The sequence below is a fragment of the Melanostigma gelatinosum genome (genome assembly GCF_949748355.1).
Source record: "Melanostigma gelatinosum genome assembly, chromosome: 8".
NCBI classification, from domain to species: domain Eukaryota; kingdom Metazoa; phylum Chordata; class Actinopteri; order Perciformes; family Zoarcidae; genus Melanostigma; species Melanostigma gelatinosum.
Window position 1 is genome coordinate 14,987,607 of NC_136641.1, and position 19,066 is coordinate 15,006,672.

Here is a 19,066-nt window from a genome sequence, read left to right on the forward strand (position 1 = left end):
TTTTACATTTCATATTCATTTTTTGGATCCAAAGAAAGATTAGGAAGTGACTGCTTTGAGGTTTAGGGGGGGGGGGGGGGGGTGTCTCAGCAGCACACCCTTGTGGAGACTTAGAGCCCCACTTACTCAGGTGTCTTTTTGCATGCATTTGTGCCCGTGTGACTCCCAACTCAGCCTTGTTGCACTGCGTGCTTTCTCTGATGAAGCACATCATTACCTGTGATTCAGAGGCTGTGAGTTCATAATTCATTCCTAGCAGAGGCTGAGGCAGCTATCTGCTGGAAGGCTGCTGCTGCCACAGCTGTCTGTAAAGGGAGCATCCAGGAAGGTAAGCAGCTGAGGATACAGCCGCCAGACAAACACTCAGGGCTTATGACCTGCATAGCGTTCTGTGCTGCAGGATCTGGAGGTGACAGGTGAGGCATTCGGCTGCTTTGAATGAATGTCGGGGCAAGACTGCTTCATGGTGGACAAAGGTTAAGGCAGAGACACCTGTCAGAGGAATGTTGCCTTTCACTGGCCTGGCTGGATAATCCTCTGTGTGTGTGGAAAGTGGGTGCATTGAGGTGTAAGTGTTGGAGAAAAAGTGAATTCAATCTTTTCGAAAACTGTGTGTGTGTGTGTGTGTGATTGCTTTTTTTCTTTGTGAATTTGTGCAGGGCTTTTGGTTGGGCTTGTGATCCTGTTGATTACGCTTGTGGTGAGGTGAAAGGGAGGCACACAGTCCTGCTGAGCCAGACTGGAAGGAAGTACGGAATGACCAAATTTTCATTCTGTCTCCCCGTGTCCAAATGCTGCCTCCACCGCTGAAATGAATTGGTTATTCCTGTAGGCCTGGGCGCAGCTGTGTTCAGCGCGGAATACACACTGGGCGGATCATGAGGGAGGCAAGGAGCGAATGAGACCGAGATGAGAGAGAGATGGTCGGAGAAATGCAGACAGACGGCCAGTCATTCGTCACACACTACGACCCATATGAAAAAGCACACCAGCAGGGGCAAAACAAAGAAGTCCGACAGCTTCAGCTGACCACAAACTCATAAGTAATGAGTAATACTCATAAGTCATGTAGGTCTCGTGAAGTCTCCTCCTCAGTGGTTATGAGATAGTGTGCATGGAAAAAAGAGTGTGTGAGAGATGGAGAGGGAGAGAGAGAGATAAAGAAAAAAAAGAGGTTTGATGAGGGAGACTATGTTGGGGAAGGTCTCTTTAAAGCGTCTCACTGATTCAGAGTTCCCTCAATGATGTATACATAAGCCGAGGTCAGGTTTTCTCAGGATTTAGAGCCAGCAGTTATCTCAATCTCAATGCGCCGCACACACTCGGTCGATAAAGTAAATTATGAACACTGCACAGATAATCACTAAAGCTGCTGCGTGGCCCAAAACGTTGAGATGCCAAACAATATATCTTAGTTGTCATTTCATTTTGTTTATCCCAGTTGGATCCTGTATTATCTAATGCATTCAATCTTCTGTCAGTAATATTCCCATACCAAAGACATCAGCAGCACTAACCATAAGCTGATGTCACCCTCCCCTCTGGGCCATGTGGAGGACAGGTGCCTGCTTCACGGCCCGGCAGAAAGGCAAGTTGGCAGCCTGACTGTTACCTCCTCCTCCTCTCTGCCTCTGCTGCCAACAACCCTGGCACATCTGTGCCTGTCCAGCGTGCTTGGTGCCAACTACGCTGCTGCCATTGTTCTCCCCTGAATGCACCCAACGCCCATGGGAAAGAAGGCTGAACACAGTGTGGCACAACCTACACAGCCTGTTAGATAATCTCAAGACATGAAAAGATTCTCTGAGCCTAGATTCTGGAAACAGCTTTTTGTTCTGCACCGTAAACAAGGAAACCGCCCGACGGAGATTTTTCCTCTAGTGGAAAGAGTTAGACATTCACTGGAGGGAACACCATCCTGAAAGAGCATAACAACTTCACATTGATGAAGTAATATACAAAACAGTACATAGCCTTTCATTTTAAAGTCATCATGTGAAACCCCTTTGTTTGATTGATGAATAGATTTTGGTTGATGGATCATTAGGTTGATTCTTTGAAATAGTTGCTGAACTTTGTTTTTTTTACAATCATCGTGATACATCATCAAAGCATAATTATTGCATGAGGTGGGAAACACAGGAACAGGAAACACTTTATTTTCATCCATTTGTTCAAACTCAAACACACAAGAAAGAATAGGACTGCAAGCACTGATTCGTGTGTATGTGCATATATTTATATATAAATATACATGCAGGCTGGCGAATTATTCCAAATAGGAGAATCAGTCACTCTCGCTTTGATGTTTCTACTGCCTGCTCTCTAATTCCCCCCCCATGCTCTGTCTATACTGCACCAGTTATCATCTTTAATTCTCTCCCATCTGCCTCTACCTGCAGAAAACCTGTTTTGTCCTTTGTCGCTCTTCCTTACTGTTCTACTTTCTATGGACAGTGTGAACATGTTTTTTATGGTCTCTTTATTGTCTTTTAAAGAGAGAATTAAATAAAACCACATTAGCAAAGTCTGTTTTTTGTGTAAGCATTAGTGCTCTTACAGAAACACGTATACATACTTCTATACTTGGGAGAGTCCTTATTAACATGCATTCCCTGGCCCTCAATGCTGACCATTACAAATAAAAGTCTAACCCAAACCCTTACTTTTACCAAAGATCTCCTTATTTTCAAGGTCCAAACTCAAAATGGCCCTCACAAAGATAGAACCCTAAAAGCTCACGCACAGGCACACTCAAAGCAAGCCACTTGCTGCAAAACAAAGCCCTCTGGTGGTGTCCCGCAGGCCGTTTAAAAGCTCTGATTATGGCCCCTGCGTGTCTGGTAGGATTCCTGGCGCGTCAGAGGGTTTAACTGCATCCAAATCACTGTCCGAGTCCTCTGAGCTCTTCCAGACTGGCCTGTCTGTCACTCTGTGGCACACAGACACTCACACATATCCTCCAAACTCCAGCACCATTCAGCGATTTGTTTGATTTACAGTGTGGGAAGGTCCACAAAGAGAGGTTTAAATTAATGGGGTAATTATACACTGGCAAAAGAAAGCAGTCACACTCTGATTTATGCCGCCTCCACACACACACACAGTGTCCCTGATGGGACAGATTGTGTCTTTGCCCCAAGGACGACCATTCCTCCCTCTTCTCTCTGGTGCTCATCTCCATTCACTTCGTCAGATCTCAGCTCCTCATGCTGCTGCAGAGACACGTTCTGTTCCATGGTCAGCCACTCTATCTGCTTGTCTGGCTGCCAGAGGCTGGCTGACCCAGTGCCAGCATCAGTCTTCATGTTCAAGTGCAGACTCACTGGGGAGCTGCAAACATTACAACTGTGCAACTTCAACATGAGGCACTCCTTCCAAACAAAACGCACACACACATTCCTGCACAAAGAGCCACAGGAACCAACGCAGGCCATGTATCAACATGTGGTATAGTGTCATGACAAATGCAGTCAAGAGAAAGTGTATTAGTCATGTTGTTAGTGGTGCAGCCCCAGAGGAGGAGCTGCCTTCATCAGGGGTAGAGGAGCAGAGAGCAGCTACAGGACCCCCGTCCTCCCTCATCACAACAAACAGCATTTAGGAGCTCAGCTTAAAAGACTGCCTGAGGAAACTGGATGTTTGTTGTTCTAAATTTACTTTTTGTGACATACGCTTAAAAATTAAGTTTGAGATTTTCTAATGAGGAACAACACACAAAGACGTGTTATTTTTCGATATTTATACGGATGTTTGACAGTGTTTAAGAGTGCTGAGTCAGCCTGAGATGATGAGACTAGTACAATCCACCAGCTGGAAAACCATCAGGCACTCGTTTCTCATGGTTTAAAAATGGCTGTGTTTGTGAGCGTGGGTTTCATACATGTGCGTTCATTTGTATATTTGTAGTTTGTTCAGTGGAAAAATGCCCAACTACGGGTAATGATGCAGTACTCTCCACCTCGAGGCCCACAGATGCGCAGCAGAAGGCGGCTGGGCTTCTGCTGAGACAGCACTTTCTCTCAGTCTGACAAAGTCAATCTCTTTCCCTCTATCTCTTTCTCTCCCGCTCTCTCTAATCCAAACTTTGGAAACTGCATAGATCTTCTTACACCATATTCCTCCAATGCGGCAGCCATATAATTTTCTCTGGTCAAATTCAGTTGACATAAAGCTTGATGAAAATGCAGAGGTGTCAAATAATGCTCCAATTACTATGTGACAGTGTCGAAGCAGGTAGAAGCGAGTTTGAGCAGGAAGCAGAGCGAGGGACAGCAAGTAACGGAGCGAGAGAGTAGCTTAGAGCAATCCCAAAAAAAGGAGAGCGGCAACGCTTTAAGTCTCGAGGGAATTTGAAAGCTGCAGAAATCCAGTTGCGGATATTAAGAGGCTTAATCTAAGAGCCTGGTGAGTTTTGCTGTGTGGGCCCCATCACTATCATCCTTTACAGAGGTTAAAGAGGAGACGAGGAAGGATAAGGAAGAGCGGGAGAGAAGGCAGAATGGAGCAATGACGAGAATAGGGAGCCGTGTATCATTAGAACAGCCTTGCATGCTTTTATAGGAGAATTAACCACTGATATTGTGTTTGTGTGTGTATACAGGTGGTAGGATACCCTTGCAGTGACTGTGTTTTTTAAGTCCTTTGAAAATCTGCTCAAACAGCATGTTGGATGCAGTCAAAGCAAGGAGCATGTGTCAGACGTGAGTAGGGGGATCAGAGTCCATGATTCATTGATTCCATATTTGGAAACATCACTGAGTGATTCAACTCTAGTGCATGAGGCAGGATGACATAAAGCAACACACGCTGAGATGAAACTCATTATCATCAAGCTGCAGATGCCTCCCAGGAGAGGAGAGGAGAGACGAGAGGCGAGAGACGAGTGGCAGGTGGATAAGAGAAATCCCTATAGCCTCTGTGGTTACCTTCTCTTCTCTGTGGCATTCCTGCTTCATTTGATGTGAATGTTTTAGGATAATGAAATGCTTGGTTGTTGCAAATTCTAATTCAGAAACCCTAGGTATCACAGCATATGTGCACAGCAGTGTTGCTGCACTTTGGCGCAACAATCTTTGCTAACTTGTCAGGAAAAAAACATAATGTGTGTCCACAGCAATCATTCAAACGTCTTTAACGGCACAAATGCTGCTTTTTCTCTCGGGTTAGAGATTACATGTTCCACTGGGGTGCCACATAGTTTTGATTTGTATGCAGAGAAATAATTGCTTTGCAGGGCAATTATGGCTGATTGTTCATTTTGGAATTCAGTGGCAGATTCATGGCAGGAAACATGTTGCAGGCTGTAATAAGCTATTCAATTCATTTAATTATCTCTGTCCGTCTATTTCCATTTTATTATATACTTTATTTATTTTATAGCCAGTAGTTGTTAAACATGCATGCATGCACATACAGCATGGGAGCTGTTTTAATTATGTTTCACACATATAAAGCATGCATATTCATCTTCCTCTGTCTTTGTGTGCAGGAGGAATAAACCGGGCCGGAGCGGCAATGCCAACGTTCTTGCGGACCCCGACAATGATCCATCCCCACCTGGACATGAAACCCTTCCTGCAGTTCCCCATGGATACTACACATCCTCCACACAGCATGAGCCTCTTCCACAATTTCAACACGGTGAGAGTCGATGCTGACACACAGATAGAAATAAACCGATGTGTCTGCAGTCTTTTCACTCAGGAAAAACACACAAGGGGGGGGGGGGAATTTGTCCACAAAATTTGGGAAACTCGGAGATGTGCTGGATATGATGATGTCTGTGTATTTACCTCCATAATACAGTGGTAATGTGATAACTTCCCATGTGTAACATATACTTTCTAATGCTTTAAATTGTCTTTACATTGTTTAGGTGCTGCTAACATCACAAATGCATGTTGTGTTAGACAGGCCTCACTACAAGGAAAGCACTGTATTATTTCATGTAAACACACTCTGTCCCATTCCTTAATTCAAAGCACAGAATGAAAGAACAGTTCTAAGGCCATCCTTACAGCTGTGTACTTCAAACCCCACAGTTTGTTTGATGTGGTATTGAATTCAACGGAGAGGGCTCTTCCTGTTTCCCCAGGCCCTGACTAACATCTTATCATTTAGATTAGACCATAGAGACACTTTGCATTTCACCAACTCAGCATAATGTGCCGCCTGTTCCTCCAGACTCCATTGGGGAATGTCAACACATTTCTTGTCAGCCATACGTAAAATCTGTAAACTTGGTATGTACTGTATGTGGGGCAATGCTATTCTTGGACCACGTCTGCTATTCTTTGCATGTGTCAGCCTGGTATTGTCGGCTGCGGTTCGCAAAGGTGCGACACAGCAATCCACTGTTACTAATTGGAAATATCTGGCAAGTGCTTTCACTACGCATAACACAGGGATAGTAACAGGAGTCCAGACACTGTTAAACACATTTTAACGACACAGTCATTTCTAATAGCCCTCCATGGGCCATTACAAAAGTGGAAGAATTCTCACTGATGTTAAAACTGCAGTGTACCCAGCAGACATGGATTAATAGAGATACTGAAATTACGCGGGCACTCAGTTTCCACTCTTGCGTCTCCTAGCGCAGCCCTGAAATCAGTCTTGCTTGCTCTTTCTTCAGTCTGCCTCTGAAGGACTCCCTCTAAACCTCTCTCTCTCTCCCTCATTCTGTAACATCCCTCTGCTCCCCATCCTCCTTATCAGAACATTAGCTACGTCTGAAGGTCCACAGGGATGCTGTGAATGTCTGTTGCTGCTGATGACTGCGAGCCAGCACCGAGTGGTGTTTTACAGCCCTGTGGCCAGGAGATGGGGCCATAGGAGAGGCTTGGAGGACAGTCTGACCTTATAGCTCACTGTATGTTGGCACGTACACATGGGCAGTACTTACATGCTTTTACAAAAATATAATGCAGAACTTTGGTTGACGCTAATGAGGGCCCTGCCTTGATACTTTCCTATCGAGGGCCCCCAGGTTTTCTGCAGTTTTTTTGCTTAATTTAGTTTACAGGAAGACCTAGAGTAATAGAGTAAGTCTTTGCAGCTCTGTTTACATTAGTGACAATCTCTTATGACTTGTTGGGCTTTTAGGCAGAAGAATGTTTAAACAATCAGAGCATTACTGTGCTTGGGTCTCATCTCTTTCATTCAACTATGAATAGAGGGTGAACTAAGATGATATGATATTAAAAAGGTACCATTTCCAGTGTCTTCGATGCCTCCTGGTGCCTTTCCGCACTAACACACTGATATAAATGTATGATTTGCACACTGTGGAGACACAGCATTATAGCAGCAGTAACACTGACAAATGTCCCTGCAAGAAGATAGCAGCATTCTCTCTTATTAAGTGATCTGTGCGGAGTTAGTCTTAATGAGACTCACATTGAGGGTTATTAGCCTCATAGCAGAGCAATGGCCTCTTCTAAAGCCATATACAGCTTCAATGGTCAGCTAATGTGATTTGTCCTCTACCTGCCTGTCTCGCTCAATGTGCCTCTAGACAGTGACAAGGCTGAATTATTGAACTGCAGCAGCTGCCCTGATGTGGGCTTGCTCGGGCTGCAAAGGCAGGAATTTCCAATGAAAGTGTCCAATCATACAAAGTCGTATGCAGACTTGTTGAATCTCACCTGCCATCCCAGCTCCTCTTATCTCTTCGATCTCTTCGATCACTCTCCTCCTAAACAACTCTTATTCTGTGTCTTATGTCAGCACTAATGGCACCCAGAACAACGGCTGATATGTCGTCACACCTGTTGCCTCCTCAGGTTTCAGACTAATCAAAATAGTAATCGTTTAGAGTGTGTTTTGGGGGCTTTATCAGATCTTCTGTGCCACAATGTCTGGCTGCAAGGCATCACCACACATGCCTTCAAACCGGTGAGACACCAGATAAAAGGGTAGTGTGTGTGTGTGTAGTCATATGTGGTTTGGTTGGGGTTTGATTGAGCAGGCAAAAGCTCTAGTAGCTGATGATGACATTTAAATGGTGTGAACTTGGTGAAGAGGGGGAGAGTCGAGCAGGAGGGGAGCGGGTCACCCGATCCTAGCTACATCTGGACAGATCTAGTATGCATGAAGAAGGGGGGGGGGGGGGCAGAGGGAGAGACAGAATGAGAGAGAGAGAGTGAGACGGAGGGAAGGGGAGGGGAGGAGAAAACTGGAAGGCAAACTGAGGGAAATGCACTACAGGGAAGCATGAGGCAGAGAGAGAGAACGCAGCTGAGAGGAGAGAAGGAGGCTGATCAAAGGGGACAGGCACTTGTTAGGTGATGTGTCAGTGAAAAAAGAGGCAGCGATTTGAGAAAATCCTTACAGCAGACACTAACTTCTTCTCATGCAGCATTTCAAAGACATGCAGCGAGTGTGCCAAAAGGGGGAAAACAAAGAAATCGTGGCTTGCAATGTATCACTAGGAAAAAGTGAGTTTTTTGTTTTTAGCGAGTTAGTTTGTATTCAGCATTGACAACCAACCAGGGGGCTGAATGAGCGAGGAAGGTGCACCACACACTCTCAATCTCACACATGCTGAGGTTCAAACTCACACCTTGGTCAGCAGCACACACACGGAAGGACCAATGCAGCTCCACGCTTCATCAGACACAGAGGAGAAGAAGGTAAGTAAATGCTTGGAGTTCTTGTTTTCACCCCATTGTGTCTTCATCTGGGCACAACTCAAAAGTACTGTCGCATTCAAAGCTCCAAAGGCTGTTTGCATCTGGCACAGTGCAGACTTTAGTGCGACTGCCAGAGTGGTCCCACCGAGAGTCACAGAACAGTGCATTCCTCGTTGCTGGAATTCAACCCTTCCAAACATTTTGTTGCTGAGAACTGATCAAACACACCAGAAGAAGAAAGCAAGCAGAAACAGAGAAAGGATGAAAGAATGAAAAATAAACACTGGAGAGAAGTGAGAGTTAAAAGAAAAAGACTGCAAAATATGGGGATGTCGTGAATTTCGGTGCGTGTCGTTGTGCAGTGCGCTGAGAGATGCTCGGTTGCTATTTGGTCTGTTTCTCCTCAGAAGGAACTCTGTGTAAACAAAAGGCATTAAGGAGTTTGGGTCTTGAGGCCCTGTGGAGCTGTTGATGTGACCGCTGAGTGATTCTTAAGTCAGTGGACTATGTGCTAACAATGGTCAGAGCTCTCACCACATATACAAACAGTTCGAATTGACATGTTTCCAAAACTCACTCAGTCTAATTTATCAATGAAAATGACAATATACTGGGCAGATTTTAGACATTAAAGGGATTTAAATCATGAATAACTGATGCAGAAAACACTGCCAATTTGAAGGAAAATTGCTGATTTTCTCAAAATTGGTTAAAAGCAACTTGAGTGAGTTTTGGAAAATCCCTCTTCCGTTACATCACAAGGCACAGCTCCTATTTCATGCGGTCATGTTTTGGAGAACAAATGGGTATAGAGGCCATGTGAGCTGCCGTCCAAAAAGTCTTATTAGCAGCTGGGCGGTGTTTTTAACAGCTGCATAGACTGGACGGATCCTAGCTGACCCACACCCAGAGCACTGTATGACAGGCTGGGGAGAAGCCCATGATTCATGTGTACAGTTACACCACCAAGCCCTTGTTAAACTTGATGATGGGTCACAGTTATGACACCGACATGCAGTATTTAACATTTTGCATTTCAGTTATGTTTGCTTGTATTGTGGGAGTTGGGGTAACGCTGGGCAGGAGTTTATTAAAAAATGTCACAAACAAGTTGAGATGATTTTTCTTCTCTTCAGCTGGCTCTTGCAAAGTCACAGCTGAGGTACTCATGCAGTTGCTCAGGTAGTATTCATCCACCGATGGCATTGCTCAAAATCCGCCCCTCCCCTTCGATCCATTTGAATTCACAGCAGCAGTATAGAGCCTACTTTTGTCACGGGAGTTCACAGGTAGGACCCAAACGCAAGACCGCAGGAGACAGAAGTTAATATTAACAGGTTTGATTTAGAATGTGTGAAGGTGTGGAGCCCGTGGTCCGACACCAGAGTAGGCAGATCGACGGTGTGAGTCCCGTGGCTCGACACCGGAGGGCTGGCAGCTCGACGGCGTGGGTAGTCCGTTGAACACAAGGAGGGCAGAGGATGCCACGGGGTTTCAGCGGGTGAAAGACGGTACGACCTGACAACCCCAGACTGCAGGACCAGAGTCTATACAGTGACAGGGGACTCATTAGTGGGCCCTGAGTCTGGTGTGGCAGGCTGCAGGAGGTGATCGGCTGGAGTGTCCTCAGCTGTGCACAATCAAGGGTGTGGCCATGGGAGGCGTCTGGAGGCAGAGGACAAACACAGAGCACATGGCACACAATAACAAACAGGGGAATGACAGAACACATGAGGAGAGGAGATCAGGGGAAACACACAACGGGTCAGACAGGGATCCTGGATCCTGACAACTTTAGGCTGTTTCTGAGGAGAGAAATAGAGGGTGTCAAGGAACGTGGAGTATGGGAAAGAGAGCCACATGAGATAAGAATGTGCAATGTGAGGATGTCCGGGATGGGCCTCTTTCACTCTCTCTATAGCTGCATTCTTTCACGTTTCTCCCTCCCTTTCTCTCTCTATCTGTCCCAATCCATCTTCCTCTCTCACTCTCTCACTCATTCGCTCCTCCAGATGGTGTGTTTCTGTAACGTGGCGTCACACAGCTAAATGTCTCAGGCCTCCTCCCCATTTCATTCTCTCTCTCTCCGTTTACCCTTTTCTTGGAGTTGCCGAGTAACATGCAGATATTGAAATTGTTAGTGCACGAGTTATAAGAATATTAATTTTAGCCGCTCTTTTGTCTCCGTCACGCCAGAGTCTTGAGCCATTTGGCTTTTAGATGAGACAATGGTTTTGGGTGCAAGATAGCTTCAGGGAAAGTTTGCTAATTTGCCTAATTGCACGTAGAGATGAGCCAAATCATTTACAGTCTGTAGCCCTCTCCAAACCAAGAGGCTTGCATCAGACTTAGAGGACTGTCTGGAACATTCCCCAAGTGCCTTATGAATTCAAAACACATAGCATCATATCCATTGTGTTCTTCAGCCCACGGCTTTTCTTTCTCTTTATTCCTTTTGCATATTCATACGGTGCCGCACCATCTTATACGTTTTTACCTGCTTTAGCTGTAGACATAGTGCCAGACAATTGTTTGTGGTGGAAATCCTCACCAGCCATGGACTCCAGACTAATGCTGAGGTCAATTAACAATGGTCACTAGATAAATGGAGCTTCAAACAGATAAATAATTGGAATGGAGCCCTTTTTGATCGGTACAGGCAGGGTCTTTTGTGTCTGGGACAGAGTTTAAGTGGGCGGCTTAGCCACCTACCATCTGTAGAGCTCCTAAAGCGAGTAAGTAAAATTTGCACGAGGTGCTGAACACAATGTAAATGCTGAAATAATGAACACAGGGACAGTATGAACTACAACCTGGTCAGGATCAGAGGGCTGAGCTCGGGTAGGATGCAACAGGTATCTCAGTTGTAGCATTATATCGATAGTTGACCACAGTTTGCTGAACAAAAACACAGACATACAGCAAACATTGCATTGACACTATAAATACACACTTTATCCACCCATGCATGTGGTCAGTTAGACTTTCAACTTTAGTCTCTTGGGCAGAAAAACTGTGGGCCTCTCCACGCTACACTGGTCTCTACCATCCGATGTAGAGGGCACGGGCAGGCCTGTTGACTTGTAGCACCGGGACTTCTGGAGCACAGGACTGTAGTACAAGAGTATGAATAGCGCACATGATGCCTCTCTTTCTTTGTCTCTTCCCTTGTTATTTTCTCTCTCAGATGGATCCGGTGCAGAAGGCCGTGATCAACCACACCTTTGGAGTTCCACTGATCAAGACCAAGCGGCCAGTCATCTCCTGTAACGTTTGCCAGATCCGCTTCAACTCAGAGGTACAGAAAAATACAATAAATCCATCTCTCGGGATGTCTGCATTTCCCAAGTGTCATTAAATATGCCGTACCTTGCTGTTTATAAGCATACACCTTTCACCTCGTACGCCTTTTCTGTAGGAATGTGTTGGAAGGCTCTCCAGAGAGTGGGTGTTGACTCAGAGTATGTGGTACATTTGTTTGGGCTGTGTTTTGGCAGTTGCGACCCCGTTGGAATTTAATTTATTTTAACTCGGTGTGGAGTTAGCAGCAATAATCACTGCAACACAAAGCCGAGAGAGCTGCTGCAGAAGCCGAGAGAGAGAAATAGGATTTTCCCTTTCGACCATCAACGTCGACAAAGCTTGAGTAAGATCTTCAACATGTGTGAAGTTAATTTCACTCAAGCATGCCATGATGTAGGAATCTCTTTAGAATTAACAACAAGCTGTTTTTTTCGTACTTCTGTATGAATCTAATTTAAACAGTATTTTCATCTCTTTGTTCATATGGTGTAGTTTATATCTAAACTCATAATGGGAGTTTAATGGCACGTTATACCCTGGAGCAACTTGCTTGTACATGACTGATGATAAATTAAAGAAAACTAAAATGATGGAAGTATCTTATGTGTTGCCAACCCATTCTCAGTCTTTTCTTCTTGCTGTGGACGAATAGGATAGATAGACACGTGACAAAATCAATGCCAAATGTCTTGTGTGCAGTGTATAATTTGGCTGTGATGCTCCCTATTCATTGGTGCAGACTTCAGGGCCAGGGCGTACAGCCATGCACAATACACAACATTAAGGAGTGGACTCGTGCTATATATACTCCTCAGGTCTACAATTATGGTTTCCATGTGGTCAGGAAGCTACAGGGCTGTAATCTTAAGCCTATTCTTTGCAGATTTCTCTGCTGTTTATCGTCACAGGTGCAGGAAATAAATATGTTTATATAATGAAATACTTTTAGCCCGATAGCTAGTGGTTAACAACATTTCCTAATGGATAAAGTTCGGATATCCAGTAAATCTGTGAAGAATTTAAATATTTAACCTAATGGTTCCTGTTGTTTTAATGAGAGCTATGTGTCCAGATTTTACTGTCTTTTTGCCATCACATCCGCCCTAAAATATAAAAATAAACAAGCACAATGTGTGTTGAGCATTTCTGACAGGAAAGCATGTGCAGAGTGGGGTGATAAATACTATTAATAGCAGTAGGCTGCACAGATCCCTCTTCCTCACAGTGCCATCAACACTATGAATTGTTTAGTAAACTCTAGGTATGACTGGCTTAATCTACATGTTTTCAATTTCAAGAGAGACTTGGGACAACAATAAACATACTCAGAAAACTGTCCCAAACTGTGACGTGCATAAACAGCGAGGACTTTCCTAAACTATCGAAAATAAAGACGGAAGAATAAATGTCAGAGCAAATATTTTAGGTTTCCTTGAGAATTTGGTCTCTTCACTGAAGCTCATGTTTATTTGTGAACATATGAAACCGGTAACAGCAGCCTTGTCTTTTCGTCTAGCTCCTGAAAGGACATACACATCACACATACACACACTTAAATCCCCGGGATTATAATATGCAGGGCTACACCACCCCTCTGCTGTCATTGTCACCTTTGCTTCCGGAATAGAGAAGAAAAAAGCGCACACTGCAGTATACCAACAATGTCAAACTTGAAGCAGGCCGTATGTCATTTGTGCTGTCCTACTAAGCTCGGCTGGAGAAAACATTGCCCTTTACATCGCCATCGAATGACTCCCCACCCACACTTCTCCTTTACATAATGTCAAGTCAGGATGAATATTTCATGGGTGTAAATAATACAGCGGGAAACACTTCAAAGGATTCCCCACCTCGTTTTTCCAGTCCGGGGCTCTGTCTTGTGAGAGAACAATAATTTTGCCCTTGATGCTGACATTTCTCAGTTTTCATCTGCCATCTGTGAGTTAATTGGGTTGTTTAGGTCGAGGAAAGTGATGGGGCTTACCAAGTAAAGTCATGACCAATGTATTTGTCTTCACAAGCATCCAGTTCTGCCTTCCTGCTCGCACCCCGTGCTCCCCTCATTTCACGCATCATTTTGCCATCATCCATGTGTCCCCATTTCATCTTTCTCTGTCTGCCTCTCTCTCTCTCTGCCTCTCTCTCTCTCTCTCTCTCTCAGCAACCTTCTCCCCCTCTTTCTATCTGTCTCCCTCTCCTCATGCTACATTATTTACAGTGTGGAAATGCTTAAAATTGCCTGCCACTACTTATTATAAGATGCATTTGTCAAGGGCATGGATTAGTGTCTGGCTCTGACAGCCCCAGTGCATCTTGGGTAAGTGGGAGCGAGGAGAGGGGAAAGAGAGGAGGAATGGATCAGGGGAGGGTTTGTGCCTCACTGTCCCTGCGTTGAAGGTGGTGTGAGGTGTTAAACGGTGGTTTATAATAACCTTGGTGGCGTGCTGCATTAGTGACATCATAGGCTCTGTCCCACTGCATTGACCAACATCACAGCTGCTGCAGCTAGACTATTGGCTGATATACATTCCTTACTCTATTCCTCTTCCTCTCTACTTCCCTGCCGCCTCCCCTCACTCTGTTTCCTGCTTGTTTATCTTGCCAGTCTATCCGTCATTTTCTGCTTTTTATCTCCCATTTTGTCTCATCTGGAGCTGCAGCTGTAGCTATGCTGTAACATCACGGCTTTCCCCTCAGAATGATAGTCACGATGGAAAGCACTTTCTCAGTTTGAACCCGTTGCATAATGAAACACAGGCATCACAGGCTGATGTGATGCAGCTCTGCTTTGTGTCTCTTTTATATCATTCCCAGAGTCCAGCTCTTAAAATAACCTTCCTTGTCTTGTAGTTCCCTCGCTGTGCACCATATCGCCTCCATGTTCCCTCCACGCTCTCTCTCTCTCGTCTTCATCACACTGATGCTCACCTGCTCAGCAATTAATCCACTTGGCTTGGTGGGAGAGGTTGAGAGAGCCTATGTGGCGGCTATGCCGTGCACCACCATGTACTCTTCTATCTCCCCTTACTCCTTCTTTTATCTGAGAGATCACATCTCTGTCGGCATGCCCTACTGACCCCGCCCCCCTTTGCACCCACATCTCTCTCCACCTTGATCTAAAGCAGCTTCTTAAGACCCATTTGACAGGGTACAGTTACAGAGGGTCTGCTATATCTAGAGCAGTTTGTCATCATGATTTACAAGAAACACGTGATCATCTAAATCACTTCAGTCACGGCCCCCTGGTTTACCGTGCCAGCTCACGTCCCAGATGCCATCAGGCACACACATACAGTAAACATACACAACCGGGCTTACAAACATTACTCAACACCCTCTATCCCCCTGCCAGTCTATCCACACTCCTGTGGTCAGTGATGTCCTAAGTTCTCCACGCCTTTCAGCACCTATAGCAGCTGTCAGCCTCTCTTCAAGACCATGTCTCTCCCTGGCAACTAACTGTACCAGCTACTTGATTATCATCTGTATCACTCGCCCCTTGATCCACAGATTATTTAGCCATGTGACAGGACACATCTGCTCAGGCAAGATACTTGTGGAGACAGCAGGGAGCTATCTGACTCAAGTGCTGCATTGATATAATGTGTCTGTATCAGTACGGAGCCTTTTTCATTTGAATTGAGGGACACTTAAACCTTGACGGAGGGGAGGTAAAGAATGGGCGAACAGATGGCAAATACGTGAATACACCCTGTCCCCCTATATGTGTGTGTTTTCTTTCACAGTCACCATACTGTGAAGCTATAGGCCACTGGCAGAGACAGCCATAGCAACCCTGCATCTCATGCGCCATGTTGTTCCAGACGCACATACCTCTGTGCAGACACACAAACATACACAGACTAGAGACAGACTCTCCTCACGAATGAGTAGTTGTTTACCCTCTGAACAAACACATAGTAGCTAGCCTTTCATCATGATGTTAGCCAAACTAGCTTCTGTAATAGATGTCTGCACCATTTATTTTCTTTGCTGGAACGCAGGATGATCTCCAGTCCCTGAAAACCTCCAGACTCAGTGTCCACATTGCAGTTTATCTTTCTATGAGATATTACAGACAGGGTTTTAGCTGCCCGGTTGCAAGCAGCAGAAGGCGATCACAGTATTTATGTTGTACATGTATGTCAGCCTCCCACTGATAATGTTTGCTTTAATAATAATGCGTGTGTTATAGGAGGGTAGGTAGTTCAACTCCCCTTGGCATGTCTGTCAGCATGGCTGCAGTAATAAAAGCTGGAGCCAAGAACTGTCAGGATGCATGCAGCGGTTTAGACTGCAGATGATGTGAAGCAGAGGTCCCCAAACTTTTTTGCACCACGGACCGGTTTCATGTAAGACAATATTTTCACGGACCGACCTTCAAGGTGTGGCGGAAAAACACGACAAAATAAAACGATACGATCGGCATGAAAACAAATATAAAATGCATGTATAAATACAACTCACAATAACGCTGAATCAGTGGCAGTCCTGAGCTTGTTTCTCTGCAACGAGACGGTCCCATCTGGGGGTAATGGGAGACAATGACACCCAAAGTGTGTTCCTGATGTCCAGTCTACTCCGTAATATTGTTTTGATTGGCGTCACTGCAGAACATCCCGCTTCACAAAGAGGATGTGTGAAATAGAAGCAGAGTTTTCAGTGCTTTAGTGGCGATATCAGGATATTCAGCCTTCATTTGAATCAAAACACCAGCAGAGTTGTTGTCTCAAACATACTTTTAAGGCCACCGTCATTTACAATCTCCAGCAGCTGATTTTCCTCTGTCGCCACATATTCTGCAGAGCGGGTTTGGTGCGTCAGAATTACTCCTGTTATTTAATCAGACTCCTGATATTGTCTGTTAAATGAAGCTTTCTTGTTCTTGGAAGTTGTCGGCTCTTCTTCTGTCTCCTTAGTGGCCTTTTCTCCGTTGCAAAGAAGCTCTCCAAAAGTTATTTACTCATTTTCGCTAGTTTGCGGGCTTAATTTGTGAGGTAACGTATCACGTGACCGAGACAAGCGTCTTGACATGTGTCAAGACACACAGGCGGATGAAATTGCGAGAGAATCCGGTCATTTTTCAAAACAAAACTTCTTTCAGACTCTGATAATCAATAAAACGGAAATAATATAATATTTATTCTTTCTGTGCGGCCCGGTACCAAATGATCCACGGGCCGGTACCGGTCCGCAGCCCGGTGGTTGGGGACCACTGATGTAAAGTATGTCAAAACTTTGAGCGGAGCAAATATGCCCAAAGTAGATAAAGGTGTGATCCAGAAAACAGACGTATTCTTAGACTCAATACACTGCATGATCATTTTTTGTTAATTTTAAAGCCTGAAAAAAGATGACTTAGTGACGCGGGGGACAGACGGGTCTAGGTCTCGAATGTCTCCATCACTGCATCTTTTTGTTCCCAAGCTTGTTATCCATTTATCCATCCAGTGTAAACCTGCTTGCTGTCTGTGGCTCAGAGAATATGGCCTATTGAATAACATGCTGTCATAATGACAAGTGCATGTGTGTGCGGGTGTCACAGTGTGTCTAATCAAGCCTGCAATGATCTATTCACCTGTTGGCATTGTTGTTCACTTACAACATAAACATGTTTTTTTGTCTGTCTTCTCCTATAGAGTCAGGCAGAAGCCCATTACAAAGGAAACCGGCATGCCAGGAGAGTGAAAGGCATTGAGACCTCTAAGAGTCGCCCTCAGGAGGGGGACAAGCCTCATACTGTGCCCCCCACCTCCTCCCCGTCTCCGCCCATCGCCCTTGGCACTGCACTAGACAGCATGCCAAACAACGCGGGTGAGACAGCAAAAAATTGTTACTACTAGAAACGGAAAAAAGTGCTTGAGTGAGTTTTGTTGTCAAAATAATAATTTCAATCCAAGCGGGATGTTGAGAAGCTTATCGTTTTGTTGGAGAATAAAATGGAAAATATGCAAGAACAGCAAAGGCATGTAATCACAGTGGCGTTGCAGTGTGTTGTTCTTCATGCGAGCGTCTCAGCTCTCTCTGTGGTCCAATGCGGTTGCAGCAGAGCTTATGGCCAAAACAGTCACACAAGCCAAAGAAACACTGACAGTAGTACCTCACATATTCACGCACATCCTTTCATGAAAGATAACTCATTTATCGTGATCTCAGAATGCTAAGGGAGTTACTTTAAAAGCGGGACACAAATGAAGCAATGTGTTCCTTTCTGTAGCCCGAGACACATTCAATTACATTAAGAAATGAACTTCAAAGCAGTGGGACCAAGTCAGTCTGAATGCAGAATGTCTGGCTATGAAAACAGCCTCTGATCAGATAACTGAGGGGAAACAGGTTTATAGGGACATTTAAATAAAAACAGAAGACGTCTGACCCAATTTGCCATGACAAGCCTGCCATGACCCGAAATGTGCACTGTCGTAAAAGTATACGATTGCTGCATTAGTTCAGATCACAAGCTTCTTGTTTTAATTTAGCAGAATGATCTTGTCTGGCCGACAGCTGAGTAGCACAGAGAGGAAAAGTCTTTATGAGCGACAAGTTTAGACATCATTTCACTACTGCACACAAGCCCCTGTATTAGTCCAGTGTAACCACAGCAAGGCTTTGTTCAGCTGTGCAATGCTAAACTGGTTTGGTGCCTGTCCATTTAGACTGTGAGCAGGTGAGTTGGCATATGGTCACATGGCAGTTTCCTGGCATCTTTTCAAGGAACCTCACTGTGGTGTGCATATGTCCGTGTGTGTGTGTGTGTCTGTGTGTGTGTGTGTGTGTGTGAGTGTGTGTGTTTGCAGTGACTTACTCAGAAGTGCAACACCATTTGCCAAAGAGTCAAAATAGACCATGTTGCCTGAGCTCAGGGTGGTGGTAATGGTGCTAAGACTTTTTTAAGAGAAATAAAGATGACACCATTGTGGAAGACTTTGACCAGAATCAAAGCCAGCATCTGAAAGGACAGAGACAGCAGCTGACTTTAATGAACAGGAATTCACTGTTGGAATATTCCATCTATTAGTTGGTAAGGACGGAGAGCAAGCTCTTTCTTTAGCAGGATCTCTTTTGCCCTGACTCTGTTGTCTCAGTCTTACGTTCTCTCTCCCTGACTTTCTCATCTTCCTATTTGA

At 44.8% G+C, this 19,066-nt stretch overlaps 1 protein-coding gene across 3 annotated transcripts in view; it reads left to right on the plus strand.

Moving 5' to 3' along the window:
- Positions 1-19,066, plus strand: part of znf385a (zinc finger protein 385A) — a 54,723-nt gene that overhangs the window by 24,945 nt on the left and 10,712 nt on the right. For 2 of the 3 annotated variants that reach the window (XM_079274231.1, XM_079274232.1), the window contains exons 2-4: positions 5,492-5,643; positions 11,824-11,934; positions 17,579-17,753. In XM_079274231.1, the coding sequence (XP_079130357.1) occupies positions 5,492-5,643; positions 11,824-11,934; positions 17,579-17,753 (438 nt within the window). Of the gene's footprint in view, positions 1-5,491; positions 5,644-8,264; positions 8,637-11,823; positions 11,935-17,578; positions 17,754-19,066 lie in introns of those variants that run through there. The other variant, XM_079274233.1, reaches the window with a different exon arrangement.